Source organism: Taudactylus pleione, unplaced genomic scaffold, assembly GCF_031769625.1.
Source record: "Taudactylus pleione unplaced genomic scaffold, aTauple2 ptg000788l, whole genome shotgun sequence".
Taxonomy (NCBI): domain Eukaryota; kingdom Metazoa; phylum Chordata; class Amphibia; order Anura; family Myobatrachidae; genus Taudactylus; species Taudactylus pleione.
Genome location: NW_028285190.1, coordinates 125599 through 147739, shown reverse-complemented (window position 1 = coordinate 147739; position 22141 = coordinate 125599). Strand labels below are relative to the sequence as shown.

The 22141-nt window shown below is 45.3% G+C and overlaps 1 protein-coding gene across 9 annotated transcripts in view; it reads right to left on the bottom strand.

Annotated features, from left to right (window-relative positions):
- Positions 1-17135: 17135 nt before the first annotated feature.
- KIAA1217 (KIAA1217 ortholog) overlaps positions 17136-22141 on the bottom strand; it is a 109443-nt gene continuing 104437 nt past the window's right edge. For 3 of the 9 annotated variants that reach the window (XM_088457831.1, XM_088457833.1, XM_088457832.1), the window contains 3 exons: positions 20316-21929; positions 19818-19943; positions 17136-19201 (listed from right to left, as the gene is read on the bottom strand). In XM_088457831.1, coding sequence (XP_088313957.1) covers positions 18704-19201; positions 19818-19943; positions 20316-21929 — 2238 coding nt within the window. In that variant the 3' untranslated portion in view covers positions 17136-18703. Of the gene's footprint in view, positions 19202-19808; positions 19944-20315; positions 21930-22141 lie in introns of those variants that run through there. The other 6 variants (XM_088457836.1, XM_088457838.1, XM_088457834.1 and 3 more) reach the window with 5 other exon arrangements.

Here is a 22141-nt window from a genome sequence, read left to right as displayed (position 1 = left end):
ACCGAAAACAGTAACACATACACCTGGCTTACACTACAGAAAACAGTAGCACATACACCTGGCTTAGGCTACCGAAAACAGTAACACATACACCTGGCTTACACTACAGAAAACAGTAACACATGCACCTGGCTTACACTACAGAAAACAGTAGCACATACACCTGGCTTACACTACAGAAAACAGTAGCACATACAACTGGCTTACACTACAGAAAACAGTAGCACATACACATGGCTTACACTACAGAAAACAGTAACACATACACCTGGCTTACGCTACAGAAAACTAACACATACACCTGGCTTACGCTACAGAAAACAGTAACACATACACCTGGCTTACGCTACAGAAAACTAACACATACACCTGGCTTACGCTACAGAAAACAGCAACACATACACCTGGCTTACGCTACAGAAAACAGCAGCACATACACCTGGCTTACGCTACAGATAACAGCAACACATACACCTGGCTTACGCTACAGAAACAGTAACACATACACCTGGCTTAGGCTACAGAAAACAGTAACACATACACCTGGCTTACACTACAGAAAACAGTAGCACATACACATGGCTTACGCTACAGAAAACAGTAACACATACACCTGGCTTACACTACAGAAAACAGTAGCACATACACATGGCTTACACTACAGAAAACAGTAACACATACACCTGGCTTACGCTACAGAAAACAGTAACACATACACCTGGCTTACGCTACAGAAAACTAACACATACACCTGGCTTACGCTACAGAAAACAGTAACACATACACCTGGCTTACGCTACAGAAAACAGCAACACATACACCTGGCTTACGCTACAGAAAACAGCAGCACATACACCTGGCTTACGCTACAGAAAACAGTAGCACATACACCTGGCTTACGCTACAGAAAACAGCAGCACATACACCTGGCTTACGCTACAGAAAACAGTAACACATACACCTGGCTTACGCTACAGAAAACAGTAACACATACACCTGGCTTACGCTACAGAAAACAGTAACACATACACCTGGCTTACGCTACAGAAAACAGTAACACATACACCTGGCTTAAGCTACAGAAAACAGTAACACATACACCTGGCTTACGCTACAGAAAACAGTAGCACATACACCTGGCTTACGCTACAGAAAACAGTAACACATACACCTGGCTTACGCTACAGAAAACAGTAACACATACACCTGGCTTACGCTACAGAAAACAGTAACACATACACCTGGCTTACGCTACAGAAAACAGTAGCACATACACCTGACTTACGCTACAGAAAACAGTAACACATACACCTGGCTTACGCTACAGAAAACAGTAGCACATACACCTGGCTTACGCTACAGAAAACAGTAACACATACACCTGGCTTACGCTACAGAAAACAGTAGCACATACACCTGGCTTACGCTACAGAAAACAGTAACACATACATCTGGCTTACGCTACAGAAAACAGTAACACATACACCTGGCTTACGCTAGAGAAAACAGTAACACATACACCTGGCTTACGCTACAGAAAACAGTAACACATACACCTGGCTTACGCTACAGAAAACAGTAACACATACACCTGGCTTAGGCTACAGAAAACAGCAACACATGCACCTGGCTTAGGCTACAGAAAACAGCAGCACATACACCTGGCTTACGCTACAGAAAACAGTAGCACATGCACCTGGCTTAGGCTACAGAAAACAGTAACACATGCACCTGGCTTAGGCTACAGAAAACAGTAACACATGCACCTGGCTTACGCTACAGAAAACAGCAGCACATACACCTGGCTTACGCTACAGAAAACAGTAACACATGCACCTGGCTTAGGCTACAGAAAACAGCAACACATACACCTGGCTTACACTACAGAAAACAGCAGCACATACACCTGGCTTACACTACAGAAAACAGTAACACATACACCTGGCTTACACTACAGAAAACAGCAGCACATACACCTGGCTTACACTACAGAAAACAGTAACACATGCACCTGGCTTAGGCTACATAAAACAGTAACACATACACCTGGCTTACGCTACAGAAAACAGCAGCACATACACCTGGCTTACACTACAGAAAACAGTAACACATGCACCTGGCTTAGGCTACAGAAAACAGCAACACATACACCTGGCTTACACTACAGAAAACAGCAGCACATACACCTGGCTTACACTACAGAAAACAGTAACACATGCACCTGGCTTAGGCTACAGAAAACAGCAACACATACACCTGGCTTACACTACAGAAAACAGCAGCACATACACCTGGCTTACACTACAGAAAACAGCAACACATACACCTGGCTTACACTACAGAAAACAGCAGCACATACACCTGGCTTACACTACAGAAAACAGTAACACAAACACCTGGCTTACACTACAGAAAACAGTAACACATACACCTGGCTTACGCTACAGAAAACAGCAACACATACACCTGGCTTACACTACAGAAAACAGCAGCACATACACCTGGCTTAGGCTACCGAAAACAGCAACACATACACCTGGCTTACACTACATTAAACAGCAGCACATACACCTGGCTTACACTACAGAAAACAGTAACACATACACCTGGCTTAGGCTACAGAAAACAGCAACACATACACCTGGCTTAGGCTACAGAAAACAGTAACACATACACCTGGCTTAGGCTACAGAAAACAGCAACACATACACCTGGCTTACGCTACAGAAAACAGCAGCACATACACCTGGCTTACGCTACAGAAAACAGCAGCACATACACCTGGCTTACGCTACAGAAAACAGCAGCACATACACCTGGCTTACACTACAGAAAACAGCAACACATGCACCTGGCTTAGGCTACAGAAAACAGCAACACATACACCTGGCTTACGCTACAGAAAACAGCAGCACATACACCTGGCTTACACTACAGAAAACAGTAACACATACACCTGGCTTACACTACAGAAAACAGTAACACATGCACCTGGCTTACACTACAGAAAACAGTAACACATACACCTGGCTTACACTACAGAAAACAGTAGCACATACACCTGGCTTACACTACAGAAAACAGTAACACCTACACCTGGCTTACACTACAGTAAACAGTAGCACATACACCTGGCTTACACTACAGAAAACAGTAACACATACACCTGGCTTACACTACAGAAAACAGTAACACATACACCTGGCTTACACTACAGAAAACAGTAGCACATACACCTGGCTTAGGCTATAACACATACACCTGGCTTAGGCTACCGAAAACAGTAACACATACACCTGGCTTAGGCTACCGAAAACAGCAACACATACACCTGGCTTACACTACAGAAAACAGCAGCACATACACCTGGCTTACACTACAGAAAACAGCAGCACATACACCTGGCTTACACTACAGAAAACAGTAGCACATACACCTGGCTTAGGCTACCGAAAACAGTAACACATACACCTGGCTTACGCTACAGAGAACAGTAGCACATACACCTGGCTTAGGCTACCGAAAACAGTAACACATACACCTGGCTTACACTACAGAAAACAGTAACACATGCACCTGGCTTACACTACAGAAAACAGTAACACATACACCTGGCTTACGCTACAGAAAACAGTAACACATACACCTGGCTTACACTACAGAAAACAGTAGCACATACAGCTGGCTTACACTACAGAAAACAGTAACACATGAACCTGGCTTACGCTACAGAAAACAGTAGCACATGCACCTGGCTTACACTACAGAAAACAGTAACACATACACCTGGCTTACACTACAGAAAACAGTAGCACATGCACCTGGCTTACACTACAGAAAACAGTAACACATACACCTGGCTTACACTACAGAAAACAGTAACACATACACCTGGCTTACACTACAGAAAACAGTAACACATACACCTGGCTTACACTACAGAAAACAGTAACACATACACCTGCCTTACGCTACAGAAAACAGCAACACATGCACCTGGCTTACGCTACAGAAAACAGCAGCACATGCACCTGGCTTAGGCTACCGAAAACAGCAGCACATGCACCTGGCTTAGGCTACCGAAAACAGCAGCACATGCACCTGGCTTAGGCTACCGAAAACAGTAACACATGAACCTGGCTTACGCTACAGAAAACAGTGACACATACACCTGGCTTACACTACAGAAAACAGTAGCACATACACCTGGCTTAGGCTACCGAAAACAGTAACACATACACCTGGCTTACACTACAGAAAACAGTAGCACATACACCTGGCTTAGGCTACCGAAAACAGTAACACATACACCTGGCTTACACTACAGAAAACAGTAACACATTCACCTGGCTTACACTACAGAAAACAGTAGCACATACACCTGGCTTACACTACAGAAAACAGTAACACATGAACCTGGCTTACGCTACAGAAAACAGTAGCACATGCACCTGGCTTACGCTACAGAAAACAGTAGCACATACACCTGGCTTACGCTACAGAAAACAGTAATACATACACCTGGCTTACACTACAGAAAACAGTAACACATACACCTGGCTTACACTACAGAAAACAGTAACACATACACCTGGCTTACGCTACAGAAAACAGCAGCACATGCACCTGGCTTACACTACAGAAAACAGTAACACATGCACCTGGCTTACGCTACAGAAAACAGCAGCACATGCACCTATATATACACCTGGCTTAGGCTACAGAAAACAGTAACACATACACCTGGCTTACGCTACAGAAAACAGTAACACATACACCTGGCTTACGCTACAGAAAACAGTAACACATACACCTGGCTTACGCTACAGAAAACAGTAACACATACACCTGGCTTACGCTACAGAAAACAGTAGCACATACACCTGACTTACACTACAGAAAACAGTAACACATACACCTGGCTTACGCTACAGAAAACAGTAGCACATACACCTGGCTTACGCTACAGAAAACAGTAGCACATACACCTGGCTTACGCTACAGAAAACAGTAACACATACACCTGGCTTACGCTACAGAAAACAGTAACACATACACCTGGCTTACGCTAGAGAAAACAGTAACACATACACCTGGCTTACGCTAGAGAAAACAGTAACACATACACCTGGCTTACGCTACAGAAAACAGCAACACATGCACCTGGCTTAGGCTACAGAAAACAGCAACACATACACCTGGCTTACGCTACAGAAAACAGCAGCACATACACCTGGCTTACACTACAGAAAACAGTAGCACATGCACCTGGCTTAGGCTACAGAAAACAGTAACACATGCACCTGGCTTAGGCTACAGAAAACAGCAACACATACACCTGGCTTACACTACAGAAAACAGCAGCACATACACCTGGCTTACACTACAGAAAACAGCAGCACATACACCTGGCTTACACTACAGAAAACAGTAACACAAACACCTGGCTTACACTACAGAAAACAGTAACACATACACCTGGCTTACACTACAGAAAACAGCAGCACATACACCTGGCTTAGGCTACCGAAAACAGCAACACATACACCTGGCTTACACTACAGAAAACAGCAGCACATACACCTGGCTTAGGCTACAGAAAACAGCAACACATACACCTGGCTTACGCTACAGAAAACAGTAACACATACACCTGGCTTACACTACAGAAAACAGTAACACATACACCTGGCTTACACTACCGAAAACAGTAACACATACACCTGGCTTACACTACAGAAAACAGTAACACATACACCTGGCTTACGCTACAGAAAACAGTAACACATACACCTGGCTTACGCTACAGAAAACAGCAACACATACACCTGGCTTACGCTACAGAAAACAGCAGCACATACACCTGGCTTACACTACAGAAAACAGCAGCACATACACCTTGCTTACACTACAGAAAACAGTAACACATGCACCTGGCTTAGGCTACCGAAAACAGTAACACATACACCTGGCTTACACTACAGAAAACAGCAACACATGCACCTGGCTTACACTACAGAAAACAGCAGCACATACACCTGGCTTACACTACAGATAACAGTAACACATGAACCTGGCTTACGCTACAGAAAACAGTAGCACATGCACCTGGCTTACACTACAGAAAACAGTAGCACATACACCTGGCTTACACTACAGAAAACAGTAACACATACACCTGGCTTACACTACAGAAAACAGTAACACATACACCTGGCTTACACTACAGAAAACAGTAACACATACACCTGGCTTACGCTACAGAAAACAGCAGCACATGCACCTGGCTTACGCTACAGAAAACAGCAGCACATGCACCTGGCTTAGGCTACCGAAAACAGCAGCACATACACCTGGCTTAGGCTACCGAAAACAGTAACACATACACCTGGCTTAGGCTACCGAAAACAGCAACACATACACCTGGCTTACACTACAGAAAACAGCAGCACATACACCTGGCTTACACTACAGAAAACAGTAGCACATACACCTGGCTTAGGCTACCGAAAACAGTAACACATACACCTGGCTTACACTACAGAAAACAGTAGCACATACACCTGGCTTAGGCTACCGAAAACAGTAACACATACACCTGGCTTACACTACAGAAAACAGTAACACATGCACCTGGCTTACACTACAGAAAACAGTAGCACATACACCTGGCTTACACTACAGAAAACAGTAGCACATACACCTGGCTTACACTACAGAAAACAGTAACACATGAACCTGGCTTACGCTACAGAAAACAGTAGCACATACACCTGGCTTACACTACAGAAAACAGTAACACATACACCTGGCTTACACTACCGAAAACAGTAACACATACACCTGGCTTACACTACAGAAAACAGTAACACATACACCTGGCTTACGCTACAGAAAACAGTAACACATACACCTGGCTTACGCTACCGAAAACAGCAGCACATACACCTGGCTTAGGCTACCGAAAACAGCAACACATACACCTGGCTTACACTACAGAAAACAGCAGCACATACACCTTGCTTACACTACAGAAAACAGTAACACATGCACCTGGCTTAGGCTACCGAAAACAGTAACACATACACCTGGCTTACACTACAGAAAACAGTAACACATGCACCTGGCTTACACTACAGAAAACAGCAGCACATACACCTGGCTTACACTACAGATAACAGTAACACATGAACCTGGCTTACGCTACAGAAAACAGTAGCACATGCACCTGGCTTACACTACAGAAAACAGTAGCACATACACCTGGCTTACACTACAGAAAACAGTAACACATACACCTGGCTTACACTACAGAAAACAGTAACACATACACCTGGCTTACTCTACAGAAAACAGTAACACATACACCTGGCTTACACTACAGAAAACAGTAACACATACACCTGGCTTACGCTACAGAAAACAGCAGCACATGCACCTGGCTTACGCTACAGAAAACAGCAGCACATGCACCTGGCTTATTCTACCGAAAACAGCAGCACATACACCTGGCTTAGGCTACCGAAAACAGTAACACATACACCTGGCTTAGACTACCGAAAACAGCAACACATACACCTGGCTTACACTACAGAAAACAGCAGCACATACACCTGGCTTACACTACAGAAAACAGTAGCACATACACCTGGCTTAGGCTACCGAAAACAGTAACACATACACCTGGCTTACACTACAGAAAACAGTAGCACATACACCTGGCTTAGGCTACCGAAAACAGTAACACATACACCTGGCTTACACTACAGAAAACAGTAACACATGCACCTGGCTTACACTACAGAAAACAGTAGCACATACACCTGGCTTACACTACAGAAAACAGTAGCACATACACCTGGCTTACACTACAGAAAACAGTAACACATGAACCTGGCTTACGCTACAGAAAACAGTAGCACATGCACCTGGCTTACACTACAGAAAACAGTAGCACATACACCTGGCTTACACTACAGAAAACAGTAACACATACACCTGGCTTACACTACAGAAAACAGTAACACATACACCTGGCTTACACTACAGAAAACAGTAACACATACACCTGGCTTACACTACAGAAAACAGTAACACATACACCTGGCTTACGCTACAGAAAACAGCAGCACATGCACCTGGCTTACGCTACAGAAAACAGTAACACATGCACCTGGCTTACGCTACAGAAAACAGCAGCACATGCACCTGGCTTACGCTACAGAAAACAGCAGCACATGCACCTGGCTTAGGCTACCGAAAACAGCAGCACATACACCTGGCTTAGGCTACCGAAAACAGTAACACATGAACCTGGCTTACGCTACAGAAAACAGTAACACATACACCTGGCTTAGGCTACCGAAAACAGTAACACATACACCTGGCTTAGGCTACCGAAAACAGCAGCACATACACCTGGCTTAGGCTACCGAAAACAGTAACACATGAACCTGGCTTACGCTACAGAAAACAGTAACACATACACCTGGCTTAGGCTACCGAAAACAGTAACACATACACCTGGCTTACACTACAGAAAACAGTAACACATGCACCTGGCTTACACTACAGAAAACAGTAACACATGCACCTGGCTTACACTACAGAAAACAGTAACACATACACCTGGCTTACACTACAGAAAACAGTAGCACATACACCTGGCTTACACTACAGAAAACAGTAACACATGAACCTGGCTTACGCTACAGAAAACAGTAGCACATGCACCTGGCTTACACTACAGAAAACAGCAGCACATACACCTGGCTTACGCTACAGAAAACAGTAGCACATACACCTGACTTACACTACAGAAAACAGTAACACATGAACCTGGCTTACACTACAGAAAACAGTAACACATACACCTGGCTTACACTACAGAAAACAGTAACACATACACCTGGCTTACACTACAGAAAACAGTAACACATACACCTGGCTTACACTTACACGATGGCCCTGTGAACGCCGTTCACAGACATAACGTATCTGCCCTGCAACAAAACCGATGCCGATATATCTTGCAGATTTGTCGCCACGTCTGGCTGCGTCTCCAGATGACCCGCCGTCCGCCCGTACACCTTCAGCAGGGTGACTGACATCTCAACTGGGCGGGCAAACTTAAATACCCGCTCAGTTGTGATGTCAGTGCAGACACATTGGCCGCATGATTGGTAAGTGTATATGCACACCGTCGGGCGGGTGTATACCCAGCTTTAGGTCGGCATGCATGCATGGAGCTAGGCTGCTGCTGATCACACAGGTGACCTGTTGGCTACTGCAGAATCTCTTGTAGGTCACTGTTGTCAATCATCTTGCAACTTTATAAAAGTCACTCTATATAATATGCTCTCAGGTCACTGCCACTTCTTGTACATTAACATCCATTATCAGTCGGTTCTGTGCCGCTTGGTTTGCATGTGATGAAGGTGGGTTATGACAGGCACCCAGGTGGTGTGGCAGCAGCAGGTGCCCTTTCCGCAGAGTCTTTCAGAGGATGCACTTAGAAAATCTCTGCAGATTATGTTGGTGACATTTTTCTTTAAATAAAACGAGTTGCTGCAGCAGCAGTTTATAATCTTGAGTAACGTCTCCTATATATAGGGGACGAAGTTCGTAAAGGAAATAATTTCACAAAATGTCAATATATTGCAAAAATATGAGATATGGTAAGAACTTACCTTTGTTATCTCTATTTCTACGAAGTCCATAGGGTTCCACAGGATACCTTGGGGTATAGGTGATGACGTCAGGCATCGGGCACCATAAAGTTAAGTTTTCAGCCTCCCAGGATGCACTAGGGTCCCCCTCCTATACCCCGCCGCCGAGCCAAGGCATCTCAGTTACGTACCAAGCCATAGGCTGGAGGAGGAGAAGGAAGAGAGAGAAAAAAGATCTGGACACACACAAGAATCACATTCTCACCAGAAGGAGACGGAAAAACCGGTGAACAGAGTAAAGCCCATCTGCAGCACATGTGCGACAGGGCGGGAGTCCTGTGGAACCCTATGGACTTCGTAGAAATAGAGATTACAAAGGTAAGTTCTTACCATATCTCATATTTTCTTCATCAGGGTCCATAGGGTATCCACAGGATACCTTGGGGATGTCCCAAAGCAGTATCCTTCAAGGGTGGGGACGCTCCTGTGCTGAAAGGAGAATCCGCCGCCCGAAGGAAGCATCCTGAGAGGCAAAGGTGTCAAACGCGTAATACCTCACAAAGGTATGGACAGAGGACCATGTGGTAGCCTTGCAGATCTGGACTGCAGAGGCACCACGTCGAGCTGCCCACGAAGGACCCACAGACCTAGTGGAATGAGCCCTCATAGAGGATGGAACCGGAAGGCCTTCATGAAGATAAGCTTCTGAAATTGCCATACGGATCCAACCTGCCAAAGTTTGCTTTGAAGCAGGCCAACCCTTTTTACGGAAGCCATAGAGAACAAACAAGGCGTCCGACTTCCTAAACGAAGAAGTGCGGTCAACATAAATCCTTAAGGCCCGCACAACATCCAAAGTGGCCTCACCCACTGAAGGTCAGGTGAGTTAAAAGCCGGCACAACGATTTCCTCGTTGATATGAAAACGGGAAACAACTTGGGAAGAAAATCAGGACGAGTGTGCAGCACTGCCCTGTTCCCCTGAAAAATCAGGAAAGGGTGTCTACAGGAGAGAGCCCCTATATCAGAAACACGTCTGGCCGAAGCGATGTCCAGAAGGAAAATTGTTTTAGCTCCACTAAAGATCCATTGAGCCCAGTGGTTCAAACGGCGGTTCCTGGAGAGCCCTCAGGGCCACAGCTAAATCCCAAGGTGCCACCGGTGGAACAAATGGCGGCTGAATTCGAAGAACACCTTGCATAAAGGTGCGCACATCAGGGATTGTAGCAATCCTACGATGGGACCAGACAGACAGGGCAGATACCTGCACCTTTAAAGAAGCAAGCCGAAGCCCATGGTCTAGTCCCGCCTGTAGGAAAGCCAACACTCTAGACAGACGGAACTCCCGAGGTGCATAACCTCTCGGCCGACACCACTGGAAGAATGTATGCCACACACAATAGTATATTCTTGCAGAAGATGGCTTCTGAGCTCTTAGCATAGTTCGTACTACAGAGCTGGAAAACCCCCTGGACCTTAACATGGCCGTCTCAACAGCCACGTCGTCAAAGACAGCCGAGTCAGGTCCGGGTGAAGACAAGGACCCTGTGACAGTAGGTCCGGTCGTAGCGGCAACCGCAGAGGAATGTCCACGGACAGACCCTGAAGGTCTGAGAACCAGTGCCGTCTGGGCCACGCGGGAGCTATCAACAGGAGCGTCCCTCCTTCCTGTTTGAATTTCCGGATTACCCGTGGAAGAAGGGAAAACGGAGGAAAGAGATAAGCAAACCGGAACGTCCACTGGATGGACAGAGCATCCACCAGAGACGCCTTTTCATCTCTTGTGCGAGACCCGTACACCGGCAACTTGTTGTTGTGCCGTGACGCTATAAGGTCGATCTCTGGAAGACCCCACCTGTCCACCAGAAGTTGAAAGACGTCCTGGTGCAGAGAATACTCCCCCGGATGAACGTCCTGACGACTGAGAAAGTCTGCCTCCCAGTTGAGGACTCCCGGGATGAATACTGCTGATATTGCTGGGAGATTGCGCTCCGCCCAGACCAGGATGCGGGACACCTCTACGAGTGCCTCCTGACTTCGAGTTCCTCCTTGCCGATTTATGTAGGCCACTGTGGTGGCGTTGTCCGACCTATTGGCTGTCGCCAGGCCAATAGGTAACGCCCGGAACTGAAAGTGATCGTTGCGGATTGCAAACCTGAGGAACTGTTGGTGACGCAAAAGAATAGGGTCATGCAGGTAAGCGTCCTGTATGTCCAATGACACCATGTAATCCCTAGGTTCCAGCGCCAGAATGATGGACCGTAGGGTCTCCATCCGAAACCGCGGTACCCGCAAGGACTTGTTGAGGGCCTTGAGGTTTTCTGCACCAAAAATAGATTGGAATAGAAACCCTGGCCCCTCTGGAAGAATGGAACAGGCACTATAACTCCAGCCTGGAGCATTGTGTGCAAAACCTTCCGCAGTTCCCTGGCTTTGTTCTGGTCTAAGGGAAGACCCGTGGTGAAGAATCGGGATGCGGGCCTGTGCCGAAAGGAGAGGGCATACCCGTGAGAAACCACCTCGTGAACCCAAGTGTCTGTCGTATTTGCCGACCAATACTGGGCGAACTGCAGCAGGTGGCTTCCCACTTTGGGATCCCCCAAAGGGAGGCCAGGACCGTCAGGCTGCAGGCTTGTCATCAGACTTAGGGGTCGGACGTCTGGTATTCTAGGCCTGTTTCCTGGGCTTGGCCGATTTCTTGGGCCCAGCCTGTCGGGGAAAGGATTGTGCCTTAGGCCTACCCTGGGCCCTATAAGGCCAAAAGGACGACGTACCCGAACTGGAAGGGACCGCAGCAGACGGGAGACATGCAGACTTGGCTGCCGCCAGCGTGGCCACAATTTTGTCCAGATCCGGACCAAAGAGGACTTCTCCATTAAATGGCAAAGCTTCCAATCCCTTTTTGGAATCAGCTTCCGCCTTCCAGGATCGCAACCATAAAGGTGCAATGAGCAGCAACAGCTGTTGAAGAAATGTGAGAAGTGAGGGTACTAATATCCAAGGCCGCTTCATTGATGTAAGTGGACGAATCCCGGAGGTTACTTACCAACTCGGACTGTTCAGCCGAACAGTCGGAATCCAAAGACGCCTCCAAACTATCGGCCCAGAGTTCCATAGCTCTGGCAACCCAACATACGGCCATAGCCGGTCTGGATGCCCCCCCCCGCGAGGGAATAAATGGACTTTAGGCAGATGTCCACCTTACGGTCCATAGCATCCTTCAAGGAGGACATGAAGGGCATGGACAATGTGGCACTGCGGACTAGACGTGTCACATGAGAATCCACCTGAGGAGGGGATTCCCACTTAGAGAAATAATTGTCCGCAAACGGATAAGCCACCGCTAAACGTCTTTGAGGCTGATACAGTTTGCCAGGATGTTTCCACGCCTCCTCTAAATGGTCTACTAACTGACCCGAAAAGAGGAAACACTGTGGCGTCACCCTTAATATCCTTGAAAAAGGCATATTTGGACTTTGACACCGGAGGATCATCATCCTCAATAACTAAAGCTGTGCGGACTGCACGAATAAGGCCAGGAATATAAACCTTAGACTTAGCGTCCGACTCTTTAGTACGGAGAGGATCCTGGTCAGAAAGATACAGAATCTCCCCATCATCGGACGTCCCGTCGTCATCCTCATAAGGAGCGGACAGAGACGCCACCGGCCGCTTGTGAGGCCACAACACAGGCTCCCCCTTGTAACACGTCCGACAAATGCTGTACAGAACTTGTCAGTGAATTAACCCACGCAGGCTCCTGAGAGACCTGAGGAGGGGAAATAGGGAGACTGTGGGGTACCATCAGTTGTCTCGGGAACCCCTGCATGGGTGACGACACCACTGACTGCTGGGACAATCCCATCTGAGAGAACGCAGGTTGCGGAGCTGGCCCACTAGGGTTGTAAGCGCTTTGACGAAACAAGCCCAGGGCGGTTACTGTACCGGAGCCGTGACAGTAATTGGTAGCGCCAATAAAAAACACTGCCGACATAGCTCCTCCGCGTTACCCTCCCCCTCCGCTATTGGTACCTTGCACGTACTACACAGAAGCTGGAGAGCAAAATCACTCTCAGACATGATGGTAAGTATGTGACCCCTCTCACTGATACTCGTTAGTATAGTGGGAGAATCACCCTGCAATCACTGCACCGCAAGGGCTTTAGCAGAGTAAGAGCAGGGACAGTAAAATGGCTGACAGTAGAAAGTGAAAGTACAGGCAGCAGACGCTAGCAGCAGTCACATACAATGCAAAGAAATGAATCCGTGCGCTATCAGCGTTGATCCTCAACTACGCAGACACAGAGTCTGGTAGGACACAGCGCTGCATACACAGACATGTTCCAAAGGAGGAGAGGTATGCCGGGGGACCCAGAAAACGATGCCACCGATCAGCAGCTTCCAGCATCGTTCACCATGCTTCTGTAAAGATGGCCTCCGAGGAGCAGAGAGGAGGCCGGCCTGGGGGAGGAGTGCTGCCACAGGGCCAATCGGCAGGTGCAGAGAGGGCTGTGTGCAGCGGGGGAGGCGCCGGCTGTGTACAGGGAAGGCGCGCTCCCCTGGCATGCAATTAACCCCTGGGAGGCCACAGCGCTACCGCTCAGCTGCGGTCCGCTGTCCCAGGGGGGTAGTGGAAGCGCAGGTTTGTTACCTGGCTCCACGCTGCAGCCAGTCCCCAGGGAGCCCCCTGCCTGGGGACTCTGGACCATGTTTCAGCGGGGACCCACCGCGGGACCCCGCTGCTTACCTGCTGCCCTTGAATCCGGCCATGGTCCAAAACATCTGGGGTCGCCGCTAGCTGTGACCCCAGATGCTTACCAGCATCCCCGGATCAGTACCGGCGTTCTGGTACCGGCGGGGGTGTACGGAAGACAGCATGGACGTCAGTAGTGACTGTCCATGCTGTACTTCCAGATGGGCAGCCACAGCTCCCTTGAAGAAAACTTCAGGGGCTATCCTTAGCCCCCCTCTAAACAGGTGCTCCGACTCAGAGCCGGGCACCAACGAAACTGAGATGCCTTGGCTCGGGGGCGGGGTTTAGGAGGGGGACCCTAGTGCATCCTGGGAGGCTGAACACTTAACTCTATGGTGCCTGATGCCTGACGTCATCACCTATACCCCAAGGTATCCTGTGGATACACTATGGACCCTGATGTAGAAATATCCTGGGTGAGAGAGGGTGCATTTTAACTCTTTACTATTTACTAAGAGGCGGGTTCTAAACCCCGGCGGTTCGGTGGCGGTTTGACGGCGGGTGCGGAATGACACCAAAACCACTGACTAGTAATTTTAGACCTAGCCCTGTTCTATTCTATATTGTTTTGACGGCGGTTTTGCAGCAGTTTGAAGCAGCCTCAGTAAATCTGCGGATAGCAAAACCGCCACCAAGCCGCCGGGGTTTAGTACCCACCGCTTTGTAAATATTGCCAACATGTCCAACTCTACATAAGCCCCTCAGCATTGTCAAGAATTACTGTAGAGCAATATCAAATTTTTCTGCCCACCTCTATGGGCTGCAAAAGAAAAAATGTGATGCTTGTGGCCACGAGTTTCCATGGAAACAGCATATCGCCGGCAACTCGTGGCCAGCACTTTTAAAGGAATTGCCCTCCATGTATGACTATACCCAAGGGTGCTACCACTGTTCGACTTACATACAATTTTCAATCACAGAATTTTCATTGAATTATCAAAAGATATATACGCACAAGGTGGCGCTCTTACGCCTTCCTTAACTTGGCTAAGTGTCTACACTTGACTAGGAGCCTTATTCAGGGATGGACAGTAATACGCAACTGAATAATCCCACGGATCGAAGTTGCTAAAATAGGCTAATGCTTTCCAAATTACATCTGAGCATGGGTACGCCCACTGCTGCCTTCTCATATCCGTACGACGACGTGCAGCAGGCAGCCATGCTTCATCTGCAGCATGTCTGACCAGCCGCAGACTTGGCAGTTCTCCTGACATGCAGAGAGCTCTTTCGCTGCTTAAGAGATCGCAATGCCTAATTTATGCACGCCCATGAAACGGCATTTAAACGGTCAGACACGCCTGCCTTTTATTCTAACCACCCCCCTGTTGCCACTCCCAAATGTTGACTACCTGTCACTCACTTTGCTAGTGGTTACTCTGTGTGCGCGTAATAGCAATGCAATCGCTGAGTTCGCTCATGCGCATTAGCAAACAATCGCTCGACCTGCGTAAAAGCTGCCATTGCGTCCATCTCTGCATCTGGGCCTAGGTTCCTTGTTGTTTAATTATGTCTCCTTTCTACAAAGGTGATGTTGCTGATGTTTTTTTATTTTGATGTATTTACTATTAAAATGTGCTTAATTTGAAAAAAAAAAATACAAAATAATAATTAAAATAAATAGGATGAGCGCTCACTGTTCAGTTGATATAATGTAACGACTTACTGAAAAACATCTCAGCAAGTTTACAAGATATCACGCCCAACGAACGTTTCAATTACTATAGTATTCGTCCTCAGGGGCATTTTGGATTGAAACGGAATCTTATTGTTTATGGTACATGCTACGTGTATATTCTAATAGGTTAGTGTGCCCAATCTCTCTCTCTCTTTCGCTCTGTCACATAATTAATCACTATCATATTGTTTAGACATAGCAGTGATTAATACACTATCAGTCAATATTTCAAATATACAAAAAAAATCTATTTCTATAAAGTACAAATGATTATCACACGTATTTTACCTAATTGTATATATATTATACAGACAACCAATGTACCATACGCACCACAAGTGTGTAAAATGCCTCTATATACAGTATATGTGATGTTCTCTTATTTATGTCAACACAATTGTTATAAATGATAATCTGTACAGGCGAGGCTATGAAGGTGCTGTAATACCCACCGGATACATACTGTTTGCACTACGGTGTCCCCATAATGTTTGTCGACAGACACCCTGATTTTGGCAAGTGCTACTTACAGAATTTTACGTGCACCGGCAATACAACTGTGAAGAAAAATGCATATTAATGTTGTACTGGCGTCGGGTGTAAAATGCTGCAAGTAGCATGCCGACATCACAGTATAAGTGTCCCCATAGTGCGTGTCGACATGCCAAGTACTTCCATTACCCTCGCAGTTTGATGTAACTCTGAGTAAACACTGCATGGCATTGCCGTTATCAGTGATGTCTCCCAGTCATATTGATGGGCTGTATTCTCAAAAAAAAAAACTGCACTTTGAAATAAAGGAAAAGCAGGCAGTTGTAGTGAATATATATTGGCCACTAGATGACGCTAAAGTGCAGCAAAATAACAATTCTGTATTGGTAGAGTGAAAGCATTCTAGGCGCACATCCTGGCATGTGACTAGTAGACTTAACCGGGGCTCCATTATCTGCTATACACTCTCCATATCCAAGTTCAGGAAAATATAGAGGTCACATTACAAATACAGTGCTAACACACAATAAGACACAAACAATAGATGTATATATAAGAGCATGCATCACTTTATTGTATTTCAGAAAAGTGACCTGCTTTTTATAGATATTTGTTACAGTAGTTATACAAATTCATTAATTTACAAAATCTGTGCAAACTCTTTCTTTCCAAGTTGCCACTGTGTGAAAGCATGCATAAGGATGAGAGAGATATTCTAGTGTCTGGATCCCATCATCTAATTGGCTGTTGGGGACGACAGGCAGTGACACCGTATAGAACCTGTAGGGACACAGATTGCCTACTACCCCTGTAAGCAATCATTAGCACATCACTGTATGGTACTGTATGTATATTTACATACCTGTAACATTCATTAAAGAACAATATTTTTACTCATTTTAAAAGCCCAGGATAAGGGCAGTGGTTGGCAGTTGTTTTGAAGGAAATCGGAGTTGATAAATAGGTCATTGTTAAAACCAAGATTTGAGTCTACTCTTTAATTTTCTTTGTACATATGACCAAACAGCATAGCCGGGTGCCATTGCAGGTGTTTTCTTAAAGGGCATCAATCATCAAAAATAGGCAAAACATTTTAAACAATATGGTACAATTTACCACCATAGTTATGAAGTTTTTTTAAAAACATTTTTTGTAATAGAATAATTAAACAAAAACAAACAAACAAACAAAAAAGTCTTGTTTTGCTACATAGTTTTATAACTTGTTTTTGCAGCACTGTCAGGTTATCTCGCTTTATGGCAGCTGACATCCCACTTTATGGGACAGGAAAACATCAACAAAACTGACAGGGAGCTCAATTATGTAGACTACGAGGAAATTAGATGTAAGAGGCCAATTATCAGCCTGATGATGTTGTTAACCAAAGATAAGATGTGTCTACTGTGCAAACGTATACTGCAGTCTTGTCTTAAGTAGGAGCAGAGCCAATAGCTATTAAGTATACATATAATATTGTCTAAATGTACTTAGAATACAAACGTTTGTGTTCCCTGATTTGGAGATGATACATTTCTGTTTAAATACAACATACATTTTGATGAATGAATCCCTTTAAGCATATTTCATCGTGATCAGCCCCGCCCACTGCGGCGTTACATAGTAGAAGTCTTTAATCATACATTATATCCATATGAAAATATCTCGGCAAAAAAATAAAAGCGACAATGATGTTTAGTTGACAAAAATAGAAATCTGTAGTCAAGGCCAGCATGAACGCAAAACAAAGGATAAAACGCCACTCCAGAGCTGATCTCTTGCAGGTTCGATAATGAAAAATATTCTATACAAAATAATCTTTATCTTCACATTCTAGATACTCTTTTTCCAGCCTTCCTAAGGTTCCGCACACATGCAAACCAACGGTATAGGAATATATACATTCACACACTCTAACTTTCAATTTACATTAAAAAAAACAAAGACCAATCAAAGGGGTATAGGGTTATAATTACAACAGCAACAAAGTTGACAAAGATCGATGGGTGCGTTATGTACACAAATGAGAACAGTAAGCCGAAAGATGACGGGGAAGGTGGAGGTCGCACACAGAAAACATGGCCGCGGCACACCTACAGGGATGAGTCTGCACAGGTTAGGAAGTCTCCTTTGGCGCGGTGACCTTGCTTGCACTCCCGTTCTGTGACTTGTAGCTGGTGAAGCTAGGGGTGTGGATAGTACGGATGCTCTTCACACCTTGAGTCAGTGAAGTGGGAGAGACAGAAGTAGAGGGAGAAGTAGCAGAGGAGGAAGCAGCAGTGGGAGGAGATGGCCTGCCATTTGCGCTCTGCAGTGAAAATGAGAGATGGTGACCTTTAGCTGAATATATCGGGCTCTGCAGCTTTGAACTGCCATTCTGAACAGGACGGATAAGGGACGCGGGGTTAATATTGCGACTGGATTGAGCGTTAGAATTGGTTATTGGGACATGTGACTTCACAGGAGGATTATGGGAGTTAGACGTATCATTACACTGAGCAGAAATAGAGCTGCCTTTTCCAGTGTTTAGGGAAAGTGCTGGAATTTTAGAAGCAGATAAAGTAGGGGAAGCAGCCTTAAAATCCCCACCAGCTTTCTTAGTACCTCCGTTAGCCTGCAAATAAAGATGGCAGGAGACAGTTTAACATTGATACACCAACATGGTCGCAGGAAAAAAAAAAGACCCCAATAGAGTTACAGTGTTTGCTGAGGTTCTCTGGACCTGGCAGAATCCATAAAGCACAGAAAAGTTTAGAGAACTGTTGAGAGGTGGATGACACAGTCACTTGAAACGCGTAGAGTGCGCTGCGTGGGCCATGCTGTATGATTATAATGGAGGTGAGATAGCAAGCTGTTAATGCAATGAACTCGACATACACGTTAGTACTTGACAACATAGACACCCACTGCACACACGTGCACTTCGATTTCTACCCGCCAGTGCCGTGTTACCGCTGCGAGACGCGTTTCGTTCATCTCAGCTGAACATCTTCAGGTGGAACAAAGCAGTAGGTGTGTTTTATTGCAGGCATGCAGAGATATGGCGAGAGTGAGACAAAGTACGACAGGATTTCTCATGCCACCAGATCCAGATAGATAGTTAACGAAAACAAGAGTGAAAGCAACGCCATCCTTGTTTTGGTTACATTTAGTCAGTTACTTGGCTTGGGAGTTTTAAAAAGCTTTTTTTTTTAAAGTCCTTCCAAAGTGTTGTTCTAAGGTAAAACTACCTGTCTGAATTGACGCTGTGGCTCCTGTAGCTTTGGCTGTTTGCTAGTTTTTTCCAGGCTCCCTTGTCTAGTTTTAGAAGACATTGGTACTGGCATTCTGCTGGTTTGTGATGCTCCATTTGAACCCTAGAGGAACAGCCAGCGGGAGAGAGAGAGAGACAGAAATAACATGTAAATCATACAACAGCAGTGATATCACTGAGCCTCATGCCATGCTCCACCATCAGTAAATGAATCTTTAGCCATGCAGTAGAAACATCAGAGGGTTATTGTCAAAAGAATTCAATCATTTTTAGGAGGAAAAAAAACCAGTTATTTCAAACAAGCATTTTTTTTTCTTCATTTTCCCATCACCAAGTAATCAAACATATTAAACCAAAAGCTTGTTAGGCACCTATTGGAAAAAGCCAACCACCGGAAGAACAGCAACCAAGTCATTAGGCACCGCGTTCCGCAACTGGAAGACATTTATGCTTTGGACGTTTTATGCACAGGTACCTTACGTGCTGTAGTGGGTATGGATGATGAAGACTCTAGAACAAGTTTTGTATCATCCACTAACGCAGGTTCTTTGGCAACAACAGGTGTTAGGTTTAAAGTTTTGTTTTCCTCCCTCGTTTCTATAAAATCTGATCCTGGTCTCGGTGTCATTTCACTTATTGTGCTCTCCAGCTGCTTGATGGTCTGCTCAAGGCTGTCTAAGGTCTTGTAAGTATTTTGCCTGATTTCATCTGTCCTAGACACCTGTTCTGGTTCTTCAAGGCTGAGAAGATCGGGTGCAAGGTTCTCCTCTTTGCTCTTCGATCTCTCTATTTCAAACCTTTTTGCTTCTTTGTGTTGCTTTAACGTTCCATCGGGTTCCTCTTCATCCTCGTACACCACCACCTGCAAAGTCTTTTTCCCAGTTTTTGTCCCTGTACGGATTGCTTGGGTTAAAGCTGCCAGCTGCTTTTTGGGAAACTTGAACTTGAATTTTTTCTTCGCATCTTGCCGTTGACCAAACTGAGGGTCTGAGGCATCAGACTTTTCTTCCTCCGTGAGAAGTGGCTGGGAGGTGCTACTATCCTGAAACATAGTCTGTTTCATTTGCGCCAATGATGGATAGTTAAATCTGTATTTATTTTGTGTCACGAGACTCTCTGTAGTGTTTCCGGTTTTGTTTGTCACAATCCTTTCTTTTTCAGATAGTGGAACATTCGATTCCTTCTCCTCCTCCTCCTCTTCGTCCTCCTCTTCAATCTTTGCCCTTGACATAACTTTATCTAATTCGTCATCACATTCTTCAAATATTGTTGAAAGTCTTTTATAAGCTGATCGAATATCCATTGGTTCATCAAATATGATAATAACTGGCTTTTTGTCTGTGCACATAACAGGATCTTCAACGCCAGGCGTGAGAGTTCTACCTAATGGAATTTTCTCCACGTTCTCATGATCAATGTTGACCGTTTGCACTTCCCCGCCCTTTCGGTTTACAATATCTTGAACTTCGCCGGTTGATAGGACCTGTACCTCTGTATTCGTTATCATGAAAGCAATGTTATCTGCTGGAGACTTTGGTTCAGTTGGGGAAATTGTTGGAGAATCAATGTCCTCAGAAGGATGGCTGTTAGCCCTCCTCGAACTCTTCTGTCTTAATACAACTGGCTGACCTAAATCTAAATAGGGCATTCCTCGTTCCTGGGATGATTTACTAGCTACTGACAAATCCTGATTTTCTACAACCTTTTCTGCATTTGAAACCCTGTCAAATGTAAAGTTTGAAAGCTCTATTTTTTGTTCCAATCTTTCTTTGCCATCTTCGGAGGGTATGGTAGAGCTGAGAAGCTTGAGGTCTTCCTTGTTATGGCACCTATATTTTATTATGTTTTCTTCTTTCTCATATGTGATTTTTTTCTGAGGTTCTTCCTTCGCTGTAGAGCGATGCTCATCCTTGTCTGTGAAGAGACTATAGGTGGATTTCTCACTCACCACCATGGTCTGCCCCTGCCTATACACAGCCAAATCAGGTGCAGAAGTTTGTACAGATTGCAATTTCCACTTGTCCTCTGTGTTTTCAACAATTTTTGAGCTTTCAGGATTTAAACATTCTTTAGAAATAGTGCATGACACCTATGGGGAAATATTAGAGGGTAAATTAACCTGTTAAATATTACTATTAGTTCTAAAAAGCTAATTTAAATGTTAAATCAATACTGTTGGTATGTTGAGAATTATCAAATGACATTTTTGCACTTACATTTACACAGAAAAGCATTTCTAATGCTGCAAGACATTTGTTTTTGAATATTATGAATTTGAGTTTGAATATTGTGCAAGATTAT